This window comes from Eptatretus burgeri, chromosome 12 (genome assembly GCF_056783735.1).
Source record: "Eptatretus burgeri isolate ZD-2024b chromosome 12, Ebu_testis_v1, whole genome shotgun sequence".
Lineage (NCBI taxonomy): Eukaryota > Metazoa > Chordata > Myxini > Myxiniformes > Myxinidae > Eptatretus > Eptatretus burgeri.
The window spans coordinates 87,961,158-87,982,131 of record NC_140972.1 but is presented as its reverse complement, the minus strand read 5'-3'; the positions used below and the strand labels follow the sequence as shown (position 1 = coordinate 87,982,131).

General features: G+C 39.5%; 1 protein-coding gene across 1 annotated transcript in view; it reads left to right on the top strand.

Moving 5' to 3' along the window:
• The window catches only part of LOC147016074 (protein FAM131A-like), a 54,082-nt gene extending 40,358 nt beyond the window's left edge, over positions 1-13,724 (top strand). Inside the window, exons 4-6 of the mRNA XM_085848762.1 lie at positions 9,275-9,454; positions 11,957-12,067; positions 12,285-13,724. Of these exons, the coding sequence (XP_085704888.1) occupies positions 9,275-9,454; positions 11,957-12,067; positions 12,285-12,370 (377 nt within the window). The 3' untranslated portion in view covers positions 12,371-13,724. The remainder of the gene's footprint in view (positions 1-9,274; positions 9,455-11,956; positions 12,068-12,284) is intronic.
• The last annotated feature ends 7,250 nt before the right edge of the window (positions 13,725-20,974 follow it).

The window sequence follows — 20,974 nt, the reverse complement described above, 5'->3', positions numbered from 1 at the left end:
AACTACCTGCAACTGTTCCATCTGCTTTGGCTCTGATGACAGTAAATCCATTCTCCCAATGCTGTCATCTGAGCATTTCCTTGTACTGGGAAATTTAACACATTGTGCTGGTGAAATAGTGAGCTCAACTTCAATTCCCAATGACCTCTCCACCTTCCGGCATTCAGTCCACATCTGCAATCTGTGTATCATAATCAAGAGCTGAAAGAATAAGAAAACTCCAAGCTGTCCTCCTTTTTGTGTGTCTTCAGGTCTTTTGTATTCTCTGTGTTTTATAATTTCTGCACAGAGTTACAGTGGTGAGAAAAAGGTTGTGAACCCTTTAGAACTTTCTGTATTTCTGCATAAATGTGATCAGATCTTCATCTAAGTCCTAATATCAGATAAAGAGAACATGAAATAAATAGCACATCAAAAAATAAAAATAAAAACCTACTTTTTCATTTATTTATTTATTGACCAAAATGAATCAACATTCAGTTTCTTTGTCAGAAAACGTTTGTGAACCTCGAGGTTAATCAGCTCAATTCAAGGGGTAATTACAGTCATGTGTTTAAATCAATGAGATGACAATTGGGAGTGAGTTTGGGTAGCCCTGCTCTATATGAAAATCGTAAACTTTGTTCGTCGTCATCAAAGTCTGGTCTTCACCACACAGGTTTGTGGAAGTGTCTCGTGCCCCAATCAAAAAACATTTCTGAGAACCTCAGAAATAGATTTGTCGATGCTCATTGGTCTAGAAAGGGATTCAAAACCGTTTCTAAAGATTTTGAGCTCCAGAAATCCACTGTCAGGTAGATAGTGTATAAATGAAGAAAATTCAACACAATCCAGGAGCAGCCGTCCAATGAAAATCGCTCCAAGAGCAAGGTCTACAATAATCCAGGAGGTCACAAAGAACTCCAGGGTCATGTCTAAGTATCTGCAGGCCTCTCTTGCATTGGCTAATGTCAGTGTTCATGAGTCTCCCAAGCAAAAATGCTACACTGCATTCCAACTTAAGAATCTCATCCCCACCGTGACAAATCGTTCGCAAACTTTTAATATCCAACGAGAGATTGGAAATTGCAATCTTGGCATTTTTAATCCATGTTATGGAATTGGCATCAGAAATGTTGAATTATTACAATCACTGTGACCAAATTATCATCTTTTGAATTTGAATTGTATGTTGATTGGCAATCTGTTGCAATCAGCTATGGGTTTTAAACAGGATAGAGTTCCAAGAAAAACGAACAAGAGGATTTGGAGATTGCATTACAGATTCCATTTGAGGGAATTTTTTGGGGGGCTTTTTTGGGCTGAAATTGGGAGTTATTTTGCAGCCTTCAGATGGTGCTTAAGGGATTTGGATTCAACCCCATCATGATCAATCTAGGGTGGTTTTGAGTGTTGAGCAAAGAGCTCGACTAATGTATGTGTTCCCGGGGAAAAATGTGAGAATGAGCAATATGGATGTAATCATTGTTGGGACAAATACCCCCTTTAATGCTCAGGATACTAAATGACTGATATAAAAGCAACTATGGATGTTAATATCGGAAGTACAAAAGCAAACATTGAAACATTCTTCATTACCTCCACCACCGAAGGTGAAGGAGGTGATGTTTTCCCCCATTTCTGTCTGTTTGTCGTCTATCTGTGTGCAGGATATCTCAAAAAGTTGAGAACGGATCCGGATGAAATTTTGTGGACAGGTGACAAGGACGAACCGATTTGATTTTGGTGAAGATCCGAATCCGGATAGTAGAATTTTTATACTGATTCTTCACCATTGAGAGATATGGCCAAAAACGATATGTAGCACGATATTTCAAAAGTATGTTGGGACTGATATATTCTCGTGGATCAGGCATTACGTGGTGGAGGTACGTGCTCTACCGAGTGCCCTTCTAGTTCTATAGTGGGATTACAACCAATATCTCACCATTCAAAACCTCAGCTGGGCAAGATGCTGATATGAATGCTGAAATAGACCGTGTAAATGCCAGGCTGACTGACATGATGAATGTGCAGAGGTCTGAGATGACAACTTCTGAGCGAGTCGAATGCCAAATTATATGCTCGACGTGTTAAAATGGATAAAAATTTGCCGCAACTGACGGATAAGTCAATCACACAAAAGAAGGGACACAGGGGAGACTTGAATGAAGTGTTTTGTAAAATGGAGCAACTGGAGACTCCAGAGTAATGAAAAGGGAGAATCGTCTTGATTGTAATTAATGACGGGGAGGAGCACACACTTTGGAGCAACGACGAGCAAAGTGATGAGCAATTTGTGTAAAAGGTAGTGTGGCTGGTGGAGGCCGAATACGTTGTCGAACCTGTGGGACAGGTTTGTACAGGCAAAACCACAGGTGTGAATGGAGCTACGGACTTATCGATCGGGAATGGTAATAATGGCCGAGAGGGAATTGTAATGTCGGACGTCGTGGATAGATGTGAGGTTGTGGTGATTGGGGAATTGGTTTCAAAGTGTGATAATGTGGAAGAACATGTGCAAATGGAAAGGCAGGCACAAATGGAGCAGCTGTTAGTAAATGAGCCATGGGATTGGTGTATGGGTGCAGGGTTGATCGAGAAGCATCGCCTGGGAAAATTATTACCTGAAATTGAGAGTGATGGTACAGAAGTAAATTCGGAATCAGGCAAACGGTGGATTGGAAGCAAGAGGTGGTAGGTCTCTTGGATTGAAGGATGGGTTTTAATCAGTGTGCCTGCAAGGAGCAGCTGGATATTCAAAGGAGGAATGGCAATTGAAGCTCCCCAAAGAGCCCCGTGAGCATCCTTATTTGATTATTTAATTTCCTTTAAAATATTTACAATGATCTGAGGCTCGTGGAGGTTAGGAGGATAGCTTAGAGGGATGCACACTGACCTTTGAGCTGCTTAACCTGGGTTTAAATTCTGACCCAGCTACGGTCACCCGACCGTTTTGCATTCAGGGTGAGGCATCAGTGTGTGACATTGATCAGAAAAGTGCGAAGCTTGTGGACCCATCTACCTGCACTGTATGGTCGTTTGTAGTCGTTAAAGATCCCTCGGTGTCTTTCACAGAGAATAAGCAAGTTATTGCCACCACCTTGAACAAATTCCAAATTGACTGCTTGGAAGGCAACGGCAAACCACCGAGCATAACTCCTGCCAAGAGACTCTTCATTATCAACGATGTACTGTGAGCACTATGGTCACTCACGAGACGGAACAATGACGAGCAAATGACCAAATTTAATTGACGAAACAGAACATCGTCAGTTAGCGGATAAAGGTCAGCTGAGCTAATAGATGAAAGCCAACGCATTTGGACAATAACTTGAGATAACGTGAAAGTGTGCCCTGTGGTGCATAAACAAAACGATGATGATGAATGCTCATGGAGGGACTTGTACATAAATCACATGGAGGCCAAATACATGAGTAGACATGAGTGTACATTCACATGAATTAAAAACACCCACTCCCTCCAGGTGCAGGCTGGGGGGATATTAGGGGAGTTGAGGCAAATATATTTTGTGCCATGGCTAGTAATCCCCCCCCCCACCCCCTGTCTCCAGCAGAGTTCAGTAAACCATATGCACCGTGCCATTTGCACAGGGAAAAATTGTAATTTGTCTCTCCCTATGGGAGTGGAAGGGGTTGGGGGGGGGGGAGGGATGTCAATTGTTTGTGCCCCTGACCTGACCCTGGGTACCTCCAGCATGTCTGCAAAATGTGGTGGAGATTGACCCAGCCATCTTTTTTCTTTAATCTGATTGTTCAGATGTACACACAGAGAATTGTATTATTTATTATGAGCAGGGGGTACCTGGCATTGCCCGGTGCTATTCTCATGCTGTTGGACATTTTGAAGAAATCAATTTTTTCTCGTTTTTTTTTTTGTGGGGGCTTAAAACACTTCCCTACACCCACTAATGAATGGAGTTGGGGATCATTTAATATTACCTTTCACATAGCTACAAAGGTTTCGGCACTACAGAGCAATTTAAAAACATGTATATCCCCCCAAAAAATCCAACTTAAAAAAAATATAAAGTATAAAAGTTTTCTTAGTTGCCTAAAACACTCCCCACTGATAAACCTCTGAAAATTTGACGAAGGTCCGTTCAGTGTTTGGGATCTGAACCTGAGTCCGCTTCGTCACGAGCCAGGGTTAAGTTTGGAACACCAACAGGCCAACCCAAGTTTTGTCGTTGTTTGATTCTCGTGTACAAGGAAGATAATGACACACATATGTGTATGGAGTATTGTTTCTATGCTTTTGTGTTTCAGTTTAAAGTTCTTTTGTTGAAAATTGTTGGATATAATATGGATAACGACCCAATGAGAACATTTTGTGTAAAAACCTGACAGTTGATTAATAATTTGATTGAAGTCCAATTTTTTGGGGCAGATTTATTGTAATCAAGCTGAGAGTTGAAGATCGAGAGATAACGTTGAGTTTAGAAAATATATTACCGGACGTTGTCTTCACTTTTGCAATTTACCAGTTAATAATTTTGCAAGAGTTTGCTGTTTAAAAGTAAGTTTCAGCAGGCAGAGAGACAAAGTGTTGGGTGATGTAGGAGAGTTAATAAATGAATAAATAAATAGATAAAACTCATCATACTTGAAAAAGTGCGAATCGTGGAGGGTATTAACAACCCATTGTATTGTTAAAATATATGATAACAATGGACAGGTTTAAGGATTGGAGACTGTTTTTTCCATGTTGAGATTTTTTGAATGAGTGTTTTTGAGTTTGTGACGTCGATTAGTGCATTAAGTGATGTTAAAGTTCCAGTTGTATTTTGGTTTTGGTCACTGATGATACCATTTCGACTGGTAATAAGGACATGCGTTTGTAGCTTCAGAAAACTCCTGGGTTGTGAAGACTGTGCATTGTTGTAAAGGGTTGTTTTAGATGGATGAAAGTGCCGACAAATACATTGTTATACCTGTCCTGTGTCATGCTTGTGATTGCACTGTAGTCGGTACGCTCAAGGATCATGGGTGATTCGACTGTGGTTTTGGAGTTTTTCTGGTGTCATGTAGTACAACCTCATATATTTATAGGGACCACTGTCGGGAACATACGAGGTGTGGAATTCCAGTGAATTCCATCTCACACCAATGAATGTCATAAAGAACCAGATGTACCTGTGTTTGGTAACAACACGGTTACCGAAAATTGGAAAATCTTCTTTATCTCTTTGCTGATGACTCCAACTTCCGCCATCACATCCCCCAGCCTTCAGATAAACAGGCAGCAGCCACTTCCTTCTCTTCAAACGTTGATAGAATCACAAGCTACTCCAACACTTGGAATAAAAAAAAACAATCCTGACAAATCTGACACACTCACTTTATCATCTGCAAGGGCTGTCTGGTGAACTCTCCCATCTACTTCCTTAACATACCTGTCGACGAAGTTCAGTCACTCAAACTTTTGTGCCTCACCTCAGCCATGACCTTCTTGGGTAAACTGCATGTCTAAGTTGGCCTCAAAAACCAGCTGCCGACTCGACATCCTCCATAGTGCAGTCTTTCCTTGGCACACCTGAACTTTTATCTCCCTACAAGACCTTCTTCCACAGCTTTATGGAGTACTGCTCTCCCCTTTGGACTCGTGTCCCTGCCTCACACCTTGCTCAGCTTGACGTGCTGGAAACTAAGGCTGTCAAGATTATTGGATAATCCTGTGATTAAGCTGAGTCTTTCTGGGCCTATCACTTTCACAACACAAACAGGTTGGTGGTCTCTCTTCTACTGGCTTCCACTGCCCCCCTTTCTGTTCTTGCACTGTCTGCTATTCCTATTTTCTATTCCTTCCTTCCCCCACTAGGTTTCTGCAAAGCACACATGGTTTGTCAGTAATCCACTTCTGGTGAAGCTCCCAAAATCTAGGATCACTGCTCACCTCCACTCATTCGTTCCTTTTTTCCCACCTGTGGAACAAACTTCCACATTCTCTTCTATCTCATTCTTCTCTGTCTTCAAGACAGCCGTTCACCACCATCTCAGATCATCCCCCATCGAAAACCATGATCTTTTCTACCTTTACTAGCCTGCCCCAAGCCCACCTCGATCGAAGTTTCCAGTTTTTCCTCCTTGAGAGTTTGCTTCTCCATCCATCTTGTCCACCCCATAATGCCCTCCCCGACTTCCACATTCTTCCACACATCTTTTATTTCTCCAAGTCTCCCTCGATTTTGTCCTTCATCCCTGCTGTTGGTTTGTTTCCCCCTATCTTTCTACTGTTCCTTTTGTTCTGTTACATCCTGATCCATTCTATGTTCTAGCTCCTCCGCGATCCTCAACGCTGTTTACAAAAAAAAAAGAGAAAATAAGAGCGATACGAAATTTGATTTCTGAAACTGGGCATCATGAGTTTCTTGATGGATAAAGGGAAGCTGAGCCAGAGATGAAAGCCAACATGTTTGAACAATTATGTGATGTGTTCAGAACATGAAAGTGTGCTCTTTCAGTGCATAGATAAAGAAAAAGTGATGTTTATTATATTTTATTTCATTTCCATTAAGTACCCCTCCTGAGGGGTCCAAGGATCCTGAGTTGAGAAACGTGGACTTAAAGTGATGGGAAACTACTTGATGAAAACGCACGTTTGCTCCTTGTGTGTGCTTAGCTCGCTAATTCCAGCACAGATACTCATACATCTTTATTGACGTCAGCTTCTTGTCTGATGTGTGCCTTCTCACTTATTGGATTATCCATTTCAATATTTTCAAGCGTTTGTGTGTTTGTATGTTATCCTTTCACGGCCGAACTAAAGCACCTCGAGGCCTCAAATTTTGGGTGTAGCTATTTCAGAATCTGGGCAAGGTTTTAAGGTTCACACATTGGCTTTGACATCCGTTTTGAGGCCACTGAAGGCTGCTATAAAGTGTATATTGGGATGTGGGGTCAAGCATTGCTGCCGCCGGCCTGAGATGGTGAATCAAGTGGGCGACTTGGACTCGAGTCACATTTTGTGACTTGGCCTTAAAGACTTCAGACTAAACTTGAGACTTGAGATTGTATACTTGTTGACAATGACTTTGAATGAATGAACACTATATCAAAAGAAATATATCTCAGTGATGTGTTTGCGACTAATTTTCATTCGATGTCTGCTTGGATGTGATTATATTTATGAACAAAGACTGCTGGAGTCGCACACCAAAGTGAGCATGAACTCGGTAAATTGATTGTGCTGAGCTTACAAAAGCTATTAGTTACACACCGCCCAAAATGTAGCTGAGCTCCGAGCCTCCGATCGCACTACACATACATGTGTCTGGTGGAGTAAAAGGAGATAAACTACAGGGAAAAGCAAGTAGAGCAAAGTATTCCTCATTCCTTGGATTATACGTCCTTGAGTTCAGTCGGCATGTAGACCCACCGTACGGCGTACGTTTGGGAATGTTATTGCTGCTGCTTGGTTCCTATCCATTGAGCTTCTTCCGTGTTTTTTTTTAATTTAGTTTATGTGTTTTATGGCTCATAATGGAACTGAAATAAGCAAACAACCACACACACAAACACGCATAATGGTTTGAGTTTGGGGTGGATGTTCTTACCATTACACCATCGACACTGAGCATCACTACATAGCTTGCTGCTACACTCTTTATGCGCACTTCACTTCATTACCGGTAGCACGGCGGAGATACTGAGGTTGATCTGATTTGCTGAAACATTTTGAAGGTGCATTGAATAAAATCAGTGCTGAATGTTAAACTAGTGGTATAAAAATTTCAGATTGCCCATCCATAACAACAACAACAACAACAACATAACACACACCTCATACTTGGTCATAGACACATATGGACAAACACATAAACAACAGAGCCACTGAAATTGTGGGAAGTGACAACACTTACGTGCCAGTGATTTGGCACCAATGGTGTCACCTCTTTCATCGCATGATAGCAGGGCCCCCTCTAAAGGAGGATTTCCTCCTCCCCATAGATGCTACCCTATGGGGATTGTCTGTTGTGCTCTATCCTTTGAAATGCTGAACGTCAAGCAACGGAGCAGCAAAGTACAATTTTTTAAAGTCTTTGGTATGACTTTGCCAGGGTTCGAATCACCAACCTTGCATATTCGGAGCAGAACCACCAAGATTGACGACACGCAAAATAATGAGTCTGGTCACCGATTGTAACCATTTTGGTCACCAAATGTAATTATTACACCACCGAGTCTGGTCAACGAGTTTGAATTAAAGCAGTTAAGCCTTGTCATTTTCATGTTTTCCATGTTATTTATTTTACAGAGTACGCATGCCCAAACAATCATCAATTTCATATCAACAACCAGCTCATGCCTCGTGTAAACCTTTTAAGTTTAAAGGCCTACACTTAACCAAAGTCGACGATAGTGACATAATGTGACACTTGACTTGAGACGTCATGTGAGACTTGCCCTCATAGACATGAGACTTGACTTGAGATGCGGCTCAGGTGACTTGTTGACATCTCTGACGCCAGCCACCAGGCTTTTGCATCATCCCTGATAATGAAATACTTGTCGTCATGACGATTGCCTAAACCTTCTGCCTGCTTTCCCTTGACAGTCTTTTTCATTTCAGGAAGATGCTTATTGAAATTTTTTCTTCGCAACTATTTTTCGATGACGTTCAACGCTAGTGATGTTTTCATATCGTCATCGTCATTATGTATAATAATTTTTTTTTGTTTTGTCCGTGAAGTTCATCATATGGACTGTAAAAACGGTGCCATGGTGATAATGGCTATTGTTACTTGAAACAGTAAAATTACCATTAATTCTACTTTTGATCAGAATCGGGCCTTCCTTTTAGCTGGACGCCACAGCATCATGCCAGATGCCGATGAGCTTAGTTCCCAACCATGCGCAGAGCATCCTCATGGGATTGATTCATCGGTCCTTGCTAACGGCTTTCGAGCTTCTTGCAGCATTAATGTTTAATCTCAGGGAAGAAAGCACAGCAAAAATAACACAGTTGCAATCAATTTTTTGCACTAAAAATTGCAGTTGAATGCACTAAGTAGCACACAAAGAAAAACATCCATTTGCTTCTTATGCTTTGGCATTTTGATACACCATCAGAACAAATGAGATTAGCACTAGGATTATGTTTGCTGCTTTCCTTTCCCTTGCTCAACTTGCCTTTTTTCTTAAGCTATCGAAGAAGTGTTGTAGAAGTAAACGTTTGTGTGTGTGTGTGCTGGTTCATTACAATTTGCTTAAACTCCTTTATTTTGTTCCTTTGCTTGCTTCTCAATGTGGATTCTTTATCACCATGCTTCAGGCCTGTCACAGACCATGCGTGAGCACGTAACTCAACCAACCCTGATGGCTCGAGGACGCGTTGCACATGTCATAGCTTGGAAAGGTTGGGAACGACCTGGGGGTGGCCGTCCAGCCACACCTGAAGGCCAGGCTTACAGTGAGCTCAGTGCAACAGAGCAAGCCGCCCTATTTGCTGCAGGTAAGCTCAGTGCATGTATTCATCTCATGCTCAATTAAATAATGTTATCCATTCTTCTTTTCTCTTTTCCACCATCTTATCCTTCCCTCCCACTCTAAATACAAGTCTTCCAGTATTAGTACATTTTCCGAAATACATGCTGATCGTTTTCATTCATTGAGTAAGATGTGGCAAAATGCTACCCATTGGAAAAGATGGGTCAAGATGCCTCCAACCCTTGTATGATCTCCCTGGTCCTGGTTATATGTATAGTATCCTGAACATATGCATAAGAGGAGTCTCTTGGGCTGGCAGGATGTCCTAGAAGTACGCACACTCACCTTTAAGCTGTTTTACCTGGGTTTGAATCTCAGCCCAGCTATAAACTGTCATCCTGGTGTTTCACAGGCAGGTGAATTCATTAATGTGGGTGCTGTCCCTCGGATAGACATTAAATTTGGAATCCCATTTTATCCTGGCATTAATTGGTGGACGGTAAAGGTCATACGGTGTCCTTCGCAAGGAGTAGGCGAGCCGTCGTCGGCACCATCAACAAATTCCAAATTCCTGCCTGAATGTACAGAGGGCATTACATCAGCAGCACAGCCGCACCCTCAGCCAATGATGCTAATCTGCAGCCTTACATTGCATACAACAAAAGAAGAGGACTCTCTCACTGATGATATAGCGGGCAATTGCAATGGAAAAATGTTCACTATGCTGAATATAACGACCGAGAATAATGTGTAGAATTGGTGAACGGGAGATTTTGTTACATCTTTCCCAACTGGGGTATCTTTTCCCACATTATTCGATCACTCCATTCATTTTCATCGCATCCACTCAATGTCATTGTTTCCATAACAGTCGCTGCAGGTTCACTGGTACCAGTTGAATGTCAGGCTTGGCTGGCCAGTTCATGAATGATATGGATCAAATCATTCACTGGTCAGCCCTACAATAAGGGGAGAATAATTGGCACCAGTTTAAAGAAGCGTAGTAGTAGTAGTAGTAGTAGTAGTAGTAGTAGTAGTAGTAGTAGACTTAGTGGTAGTAGGTGCGATAGATGTATTTTGCTACAAGTTGGTCTCTCAACATCCTGGTGGGCTCGCAGGATAGCCGAGAGGTCAGAGCACTCACCTTTGATCTGTCTCGCCTGTGTTTGAATCTTGACCAACTATACACTGTCCCACGGGTGTTTAGCAGGCAGTGAGAGTGTCAGTTAAAATCTAGATGTTGTAAGCATTTGTCAATGCCTGCAAATGAATGATTAAAATTGACGGTTGCATGTTATAAGTTTAGTGGAGCACAGATGGGTAAATTGTAACATAAACTGCTTGATGTTATGAGATAATTTTGACTGTAGACGGCAGTATTGTACTTTAAACTGTCTGGTGAGATTCATGAAGGTGCTGGAACGTTCTCAGACGAAATTTCCAGGATGGATGAGAATTGCATTTGCTGGAATGCACGAGATTGTTCTGTGATACTACATAAACCCACGAGAGCGAGGTGTAGAGAGACGGGTGACATGCGACTAGCCACGTGTTTCCATCGTTCCTGTGCTCGATTTAACTCTGAGTGAACAATGTGTTAATGTCCAGAGTGGTTGTTAACACGTGGAGCCGATTATAATCAGGTTGATTAAAACTCATTAAGATTGCGTTTTGGGAAAGAATTCCTTTGAGCTCTTTAAATCATCCTGGACGGGCCATCGTACGAGAGAGAACACTGCGACAAGACTCGATCATTCAACAGGTGAACACACGCGAGTTGAGCCGGCAGAACAGAGACACTGGGTAGAAACAACCCAAGGTGGGAATCGGAGTTGGACATTGTATGTCATGGTGAACTTCCTCATTTGACTTTGCGTCTGTTTATTTCAAATAAAAGTTTTAAAAACGTTACGCTGTTGATGTGGTCACTGTAACCTCACTCAGAAGTCACAGACCCCAACTGACAAAGATTCATTCAAGTGGTAGCTGATGGTTACAATTGTTGATACTCATGAAGCTCAAACCTTTGATTGCAGCTGTTAAAGGAGGGATGGGTTCGGTGCCCGGATAACATATGTACACCAAAGGGAAGGAAACCCCCGAGGTGCGTGTATCACTGTATCACCCTCCGACAGTGAGGCATCAATGTGTGTGCCATTCCTTGGATGAACATTAAAATGGTTGTCTCATCTGCTAGCATGAGTTAGTGGATGGTAAACATCCCACGCTCTCCTTTGTGAAGAGTCTGTGACCTTTTGTTGATACCCTGACCAAATTACAAATTCCGGCTCCAACATACAGGATGCACTGCATCAAGTGGCACCGCTTCACCCCTGTAAGAACTGATGCTAACCTGTGGCCACATGCTGCGTAAAAAAAAGACACGATGATGGTGTCAGCATTCTTGTTGTGTACCGTATCATAATCAGCTGATTTGTGTCCAGGAAATATGCTCGAGGCAACAGAATAAACTCTTAACAATGTTAGAAGGATATGGGCATGAATGTACTTTATGCCTGACATACAGGTGTGGCTGAACAATTTGCCATCGCTGAAGCAAGACTTCGGGCATGGTCTTCACTCGATGATGCAAGTGACGAGTCTACAGATGTTAGTCGGAGTGCAACACCATCCACAGGTCAGTCAGTGGGGTGGTGAGGCTAGTAGCGACTTTGGCAGTGGGCTGAGGAGACCCGGGGGAGGGGGTGAGGGGGGGTCGGGATTGCACACTTTGGCGGTAATCTTAAGCTCATGTTCTTCACGTAGATATTATGATGAAGGCCCAAGTTGGTTTTCAAAGGGTGATATCACTTCCTAATGTCTCCATTCACTCTATTCTATACCTTTGAACCCAGAGCTCTCATCCAGTCATCTGACACCGATCTCTGATGGATTTCCTCCTGCACTTTGTGGAGACCTCAAGACTGGCGGCGACAGATAATCATCGTTACTCCACAGGCCGATGCAGTCGGTCAAGTTTTAGCAAAGTTTTTAAAGAAATAATTGTCATTGTCTTGGTCTGTCCACTAGTTGGTGATTTTGTAAGCTATTTTTAAGAGTAAAATTGCAGGCGTCATTGTACTTTATGCAAGAGTGCTGTTATGCAGCCTTAATACTCAAAATGCATTGTTACATCATGCGTATTTGACTTGCTATAGTCCACCAAACTGCGTCCCGATGACATGCAGTCTCCTGTTGAACACAAATTAAAAAATAAATTATCGGATACTCAGTCCGTAACACTCGTATTATTCTCCGAACTTGAAAAAAAATACTTTTGTACTTGATGGGTATTATGTTGTGTAATAATCATACTAATCATAAGAAAAAGAGGAGTAATAATTACCTGAATACCATTAGTACCACATTTATTTATTAGTGATTTAACATGAATCTCTAATTGGCCAGCCCCTCCCCCCCAAGTCATTATTCTTCAACTTGGCCAAATTAACGAACTTGGTTGTGTGGTTGGTAGGTTTGACCACCTCGGTGGCCATCCCTCCATCACATTGCCCGCTAGGAAGTTGTTCTGTCATGGTAAAATTCTGCAGTTGTGGCACTTAACCCTTCAAGTAAGTGGAGAGCCGTCATTGCTGTGGAATCGTAGAATGAGCCGACAGCCATAGCCCAGTCTCTGTACAGTTTTTGTATTTGCATGATTAATAACCACTTGGCTACTGCACTAGCTTTGCTATCTCTGCTGGAATCTCTGCATCATCAGGAAAACAAGAATCATATTGTTAGGAAGCAGGAAGAAGAACCACATTTATGATTTTCTTTTTCTTTCCTTGAAGAAATAGACCCAAGTCATGTTTTACTCTGCGTAATGAAGAAGCTTTGCCAGCGGCATATGCATCCCGAGATCATAGCACTTAGCATTTTGCTAATTACAATTGAGTGCAACATAGAAACAAAGCACTTGTATTAATTACCTCAATGAGGAAGTAGGATTTAATACACTGTCACCCTCTCTGCAAAAAAATTACAAACAAAACACACCCTGTTATGTTTAGCATTTGGCACCAGAATGCACAAATGTTCACACGTGACACACACCCGTCCACAAACCAATTCACTTAAAATGGTATTGCTTTGTTGTGAATCCAAAATATTTGTCCTTTTCTGAAAACACAGTTCATGGAGAAGTTTCTCTTGTAAACTCGACAGTATTTGACTGCTGATTTTGTCTGCACTGGCTGTTACCTATCGCATTGGTTCGTGGCAAAGCCATTCTGCTCCTCACATGCAGCTTTTGCACAACATTGTGCCCAATAAAGATGTTGCTTATCAAATAATTTGTTTCGTTTATTCTGTGCGAATTAATTTATTGGCAGGCATGAAATTTCACCACATGGTAGTGGTGATGGCGGGAGACGGATCAGTTGAGGACTTTTCTAATTCCACTATCCCGTGAGCGACGAGGGCACACCAAATTCAAGGTTATTCTGTACATTCTGTATGACGTAATTGCCATGTACATTTAAACACATGTGCATTACCATTTTCAAACATACCGTTTCACCGAAATATTTCACAATTTTGTCACTCAAAACACGACATGCTATTCGTTGCTGTCTTAGAAATACCTTTTCTTGTTGGTTGTTATCGCCATTTGCGGGTTTCAGGAGGTGGGAAGGACAACTCAAAATGTCCACCTCGTTTTTGATAAAGGATCGTGATTCATGAACCAAACTGTAAAACTTCATTTTCATATCCTTTTTCCAAGGGCTCTTTTCGAAATCTTCACTGAACCTCTGACAGCCTCCACTTGCAGCTCGTGTGGAGTGATATTCCCGGAATGATTTTTAAATACTCATTAAAGGTTTTTCAAAAATCATTCCTGTAGCTCCAAATATCACTGGTATAATTTCAGCTTTCTCCAATTTCCAAGTCCGCTTGAACTCATTTTTTAGCCCCCATGGAACTTAGCTCAAAAGGTGGGCTTGTGGATTTGGTCTCGATTTTCGTGTTCGTGCGTGCATGTGTGCGTCCGCAACCATATCTTGGACATGTATAGACCGATTTTATTCGTACTTGGCACAAAGACAACGTCTGATGGCGTACATATACACATCATTTTGTTTCGCGATGCAATCAACGATGGCTAACTGGCAGACATTTTAGTTGTAAAAAAAACCCCGATGTTGAACACGTCGTCAACTGTTTATCGGACATGCATTTACCGATTTTGTTCAAACTTAGCACACAGATTATTATCAATGATCACTTACATATGCACGTCATTTTTTTTTAAAGATCAAAAACAGAAATCAAGAATTACTGATTACCTTCACTCTTTCATTCCTTATAAGTATATGTGGAAAAATTACAGGCCCAGACCAGGAATGCAAACCCAGGTCTTCTAGTAAGCCATATGAGTGCTTTGCCATCTGAGCTATCTGGGCAACCCTCTGGCTGAGTGCACAATTCTTCCACATATGGAGATGCCACTCTCTTTCCTCCGCTGCTTCTGGGGCACTCACTGCAAACCAAAGGAGCAGCAAGGGCCTTTCCAGAAGAGGGTCTTTCATTCCTCTTTTTTTCCCACCTCTGGAATAAACTCCCACACTCTCTTCAATCCCACTCTTCCCTCCAGGTCTTCAAAACAGCTGTTCACCACCATCTCTTATCTTCCCCCATCCAAAAGCATGATCTTTTCTCGCCCTGTTAATCCACCCCAAACCCACCTCCTTCAAATTCCCTGTTTTCCTTCTGTAAGTCACTGTAGTACCATCTTGTTTTCCCCATGTACCCCTGCCCCATCTCTCTCCGTTCCACAGATCTCCTGATGTCTCTGCTCTCTCCTATTTTGTGCTTCTCTCTTCCATCCCTCTTGTCTCCTGCTCTCTTTGCCACACATTCTGTGTGTTAGCTCTTATTAGGGTTGGGTAAATATGATTGAAATTTTGTGCATAGCATTTCCTATGGCCGTTTTCCATGCTGAATCCGAATTTTTTTTTTTTTTTTTTTACCTCCGATGACTTTTGACCCCCGGAACCTTAATTTATTCTAAATGACGGCCAAAAATTGACCTTTTTCATATTTTCCTTCTCTAATGTGACTAATAAGGCTTGTAATATATCATTTCAAATTGATTGAAAACTAATAAGGTCAAGGAATACGCTAATCACATTTTCAAATTGATTGGATGTTGCATTGGACCGAAATCAAGTAATTTAGGAAAAAGGAAGACCTGAAGAAAAAGAAAAATACTGGGCTATTGAATACTATACAAACTTGCAAAAAGCACAAAGGACCTTTGACCCCAGACAATCTATATTTACTGAGTACACTATCGGAGAAAGAACTAGCGGAAGTGACATATTCACGCTTAACCGTAGCCCCAGACATACGCCAACAAATACGTGTGAAGGATGGAGCAGGGAAATGCCGCACTCAAAAATTCAGTTTGACCGAGCTACACAACTCTATAAAGAATGCTATCAAACCCGATGAATCCGTGCAGGATAACATTGATGAACTTTTGTTGGCGGCACTGGTGTGATCTCGGTATTATGTTGATCTGAGAATGACAAAAACAGTTGAATTCTAGCAAAATATCGTGTTGTTTTCAAAAATTGTGTTTTAAAAATCATCAAATCGTTGCATAAGTGTCATTTTCGTATTTCCTGATCGGAAAAACCTATAAATTGATATATTACAAGCCTTATTTTCTCTCAGTTGGTCAGAAATTCATAAAAATATCATTTTTTTGTCGCCATTTTGAATAAATTAAAGTTCCGGGTGTCAAAAGTCATCGGAGGTAAAAAAAAAATTCCAACGTTTTCAGATTCAGCATAGAAAATGCTATACAAAGACACTTAACCGAAAAAACTTCTCTATTTACCCAACCCTACTCTTATACGAGCCTCGATAATGTATACAAAAAAAGGCTGAATGGTGGCCATTTTGTTACTTAAATGTGTCCGCAATCATTTCTCAGACATGCATTGTCCGATTTTGTTCAAACTTGGCACAAACCCAGTGCATGATGGCAAACACATGAACCTCACTTTATTTTGCGATCTGATCAAAGATGGCCGATAGGTAGACTGGTGGCCATTTTAGTTGTAAAAACACCTGGTATCGAACACGTCCTCAACAAATTTCGGACATGCTGTTACCGATCTTGTTCAAACTTGACAGGCAGATAAGGAATGATAGCTGACATAAGCACATCATTTTGTTTGGATTTCAGATCCAAGATGGCTGACTGACAGTCATTTTGTTACTTAAATGTGTCCCCAACCATTTCTCAGACATGCATGGCCCGATTTTGTTCAAACTTGGCACAATCACAGTACATGACAGCATACATCTACGTCTCACTTTATTTTGTGATCTGATCAAAGATGGCCGACTGGTAGACTGGTGGCCATTTTAGGTATAAATAAATATGGGCTAGCCTTTTAACTCCATCCAGCAAAATTACTAAAACAACGGGGGAGGGGGTATGACATTTTATGTCTTTTTTTTTCCTTTTTTAAGTCCTGGTATTTGGTCTTTTTCCTGATTTCTGTGGCATTTAGTCCAAAGTCATTGGGAACTGAAACCTAGAACAACAATGCTGACTTTTCCTTTTTTGTGTTTTTGAGCATTATGTCTAGACTCAATGCTTTGTTTGCAATGTCCAGATGTGATGGGATGATCTTGTCATGCATGAGCATTGTTTGTTCATTTTCAAGGATCGGATTTGGTTTGTGTTTCCTTGATTTTTCTGGGACCAGGATGTTGAAATACCAACAATGTTTTCCACTTCTGTCATTGTGACGTCACTTCACTAAATAGTTGTCTGTGGCAATACATGACATTCAGTGATCTATCTTTCTTTAGTTTTATCATCATATTGGGTAAAAAGTCTAGATTGGCCTTGAATCACTATCTTAGAATGGCTTTGTCTTTCAAATGTCTTCGAAATCTATCATTGTCACACCCATGATTCACTATCAACCTCAAATTTAATATGAAAGCAGCCAAGTTAAATACTAAAGTATTTCTCTTTCAACACAAATTGCTTGGGGTGCATTAAAACGATACAGCAGCATCATTCGGAAAATCGGAGCTGTTAGAACCACTTCATGTTGTGAGGCAAGCTTTTAGGAATGAGAATCGAATCAAAACAAAATGAATCGATCATTTCCTGCAAACCAGTTGAACTTACGGGAAATAGTAAACATTTCTGAACTACTGACCTCTTGTGGTTGTGGAGCGTGTGTAGCTTCCACTGAGGGTGTGACTACTCGTCCAGGTTATGCAACATTTATGGGGCACCCTTAGCTCGTTTCCAGTAAATTAGTTCAGCACAGACCGTTTTCTGAACTACAACCAAGCTGAGCTAGATAGACAGATCTTCCTATTCCCAAGTTGCTTTCCTCTAATTAATTTACAACTCCCATTGTTTTCTCATTAAGGGAGATGAAGAAGATGCCTTTGTAGTGCAGTGGAAGGAAGATGAATAACGTTAAATTGAAAGAAAAACTAAAATTCACATTGGGAAGCAAACTACAAAGGGTCAAACTTTTGTAATGTATGTATTTGCCTTTACAATGCAATCAATTTACTGTTTGTTTTCTTATCATTAAAAATTTCTCCGATTTTACTTATCCTGGGTTGTGCTTGGATGGGACAAACATTTTATTGGCCTTCAAAAGGGACGTCCGCCCTGCTGGGGGCTTATATTTAGGGTCTTGTCAATCCGTCCTTCCATCCATCCATTTATGTCTTCGTCCGGAGCCTCTAATCGAAAATTTCTGTCATATTCAAGGTCTTGCATCCTTGTTTTTATAAAATCTCTATGATGTTTTAGGAACGAGTGAGCATATTTGAAATGACAGCTTCAAACCAAATCGGTTTCGTATTTTAACAAACAAAGTAGAGATACATATTAAACTATAAGAGCACTCGGTAGAGTGCATACCTCCCGCCACGTAATGCCTGATCCACGTGAACATATTGGGGCCCAATCCATTTTTTGAAATATCATTCTATATATCGTTTTTGGCCTTGTCTCTCAATGGTGAAGAATCACTTAAAAAATTAAATAATAATCGTATCCACATCCGGATTCAGATCTTCACCAAAATCGAATCAGTTCTTCTTTGTCACACACCCAACGTGTCTACCACGTTTCATCCGAATCCGTTCACAACTTTTTGAAATATCGTGCTATATATCGTTTTCTGCTCTGTCTGTCAATGGTGAAGAATCACTTTAAAAATTCTAGCCATTGGATCCGAATCGGGATCTTCAGCAAAATCAAATCAGTTCATCCTTGTCACATACCCAGCATGTCCACAAAATTTCATCAGGATCTGTCCACAACTTTTTGAGATATCCTGTACACAGACAGATAGACAGACAGAGAGGGGTGAAAACATAACTTCCTTCACCTTTGGTGGCGGAGGCAATAAATAATACACAGCTGACATGATGTCTGCAGTGTCTTCGATCAATAAGGAGTGAAACACCTTTGTGGAATTGTGTTCAAGATCAATTTTTTTTCATATTCCCAGTGGAGCACCCTGACAATAATCTCAGGCATTTCCCCAGAGATCTGGTGATGTTGCATGAGAATTGATGAGCCTCACAAAATAAATTACTTTGATTGTATAACAATAATTATACAACTAACAGAATGATTGTCATAAATGTATCTCAAGGATAATTATGTTGTGCCTGAAAAATACCAGGGTGGTAGTTGAGAGCTGTGCCAAGTCGATAGTCCTTTCTCGAAATGAGGCAACAATTTGCAACACCTGGATTGTGAAAGACAACATCAAGAAGCGAAAATGGCAGCATCTGACATCTAATGGAATGCACTACAAAGTCTTCTTTTTTTTTGATTCATGGTTGAGGCTCGTGGAAGAGCGAGAGCAGAATGGAAGGCAACAAAATGGAAAGGGATCAACACCAACAGCAGAATATTGGTGAGAGTGAGATCAAGGAGTGGGGGAGAAGGACACATGAGAGTGAATAAGGTGCACACAAGCTGAATGAAAGAAGAGAATTATTATTTGTGGTCATTTTGAGAAGGAAGAAACGAAAAAAATGGAATGGTTTTGAGGCAGGATAGATAATGGGACAGGAGGTTGGAGACACGGAGAGTGCATATGGGAATCAGTTTGAAACTAGAAAATATAATTTTATAATAGAAAATATAATAGAAAATATAAAAAGTTTGAAACTAGAAAATACACATATATGTTTATAAATACATGAAAAATACACATATATATGTATATAAATACATGAAAAAATACAGATATATATGTATATAAATACATGAAAAAAAACACATATACATGTATAGAAATACATGAAAAAATACACATGTATATGTATAAAAATACATGAAAAAATACACATATTTGCATGTAAATACATGAAAAAATACACATATATGTATATAAATACATGAAAAAATACACATCTATGTATATAAATACATGAAAAAATACACATATATATCTTTAAATACATGAAAAAATACACATATGTGTATAAATACATGAAAAAATACACATATATGTATATAAATACATGAAAAAATACACATATATATGTATATAAATACATGAAAAAATACACATATATATGTATATAAATACATGAAAAAATACAGATATATATGTATATAAATACATGAAAAAATACACATATACATGTATATAAATACATGAAAAAATACACATGTATATGTATAAAAATGCATGAAAAAATACACATATTTGTATGTAAATACATGAAAAAATACACATATATATATGTATATAAATACATGAAAAAATACACATATATGTATATAAATACATGAAAAAATACACATCTATGTATAAAAATACATGAAAAAATACACATATATGTCTATAAATACATGGAAAAAATACACATATATATGTATATAAATACATGAAAAAATACACATATATGTATATAAATACATGAAAAAATACACATATATGTATATAAATACATGAAAAAATACACATATATGTATATAAATACATGAAAAAATACACATATACATGTATATAAATACATGAAAAAATACACATGTATGTATAAAAATACATGAAAAAATACACATTTGTATGTAAATACATGAAAAAATACACATATATATGTATATAAATACATGAAAAAATACACATATATGTATATAAATACATGAAAAAATACACATCTATGTATATAAATACATGAAAAAATACACATATATATCTTTAAATACATGAAAAAATACACATATATGTATATAAATACATGAAAAAATACACATATATATGTATATAAATACATGAAAAAATACACATATATATGTATATAAATACATGAAAAAATAGAGATATATATGTATATAAATACATGAAAAAATACACATATACATGTATATAAATACATGAAAAAATACACATGTATATGTATATAAATACATGAAAAAATACACATGTATATGTATAAAAATGCATGAAAAAACACATATTTGTATGTAAATACATGAAAAAATACACATATATATGTATATAAATACATGAAAAAATACACA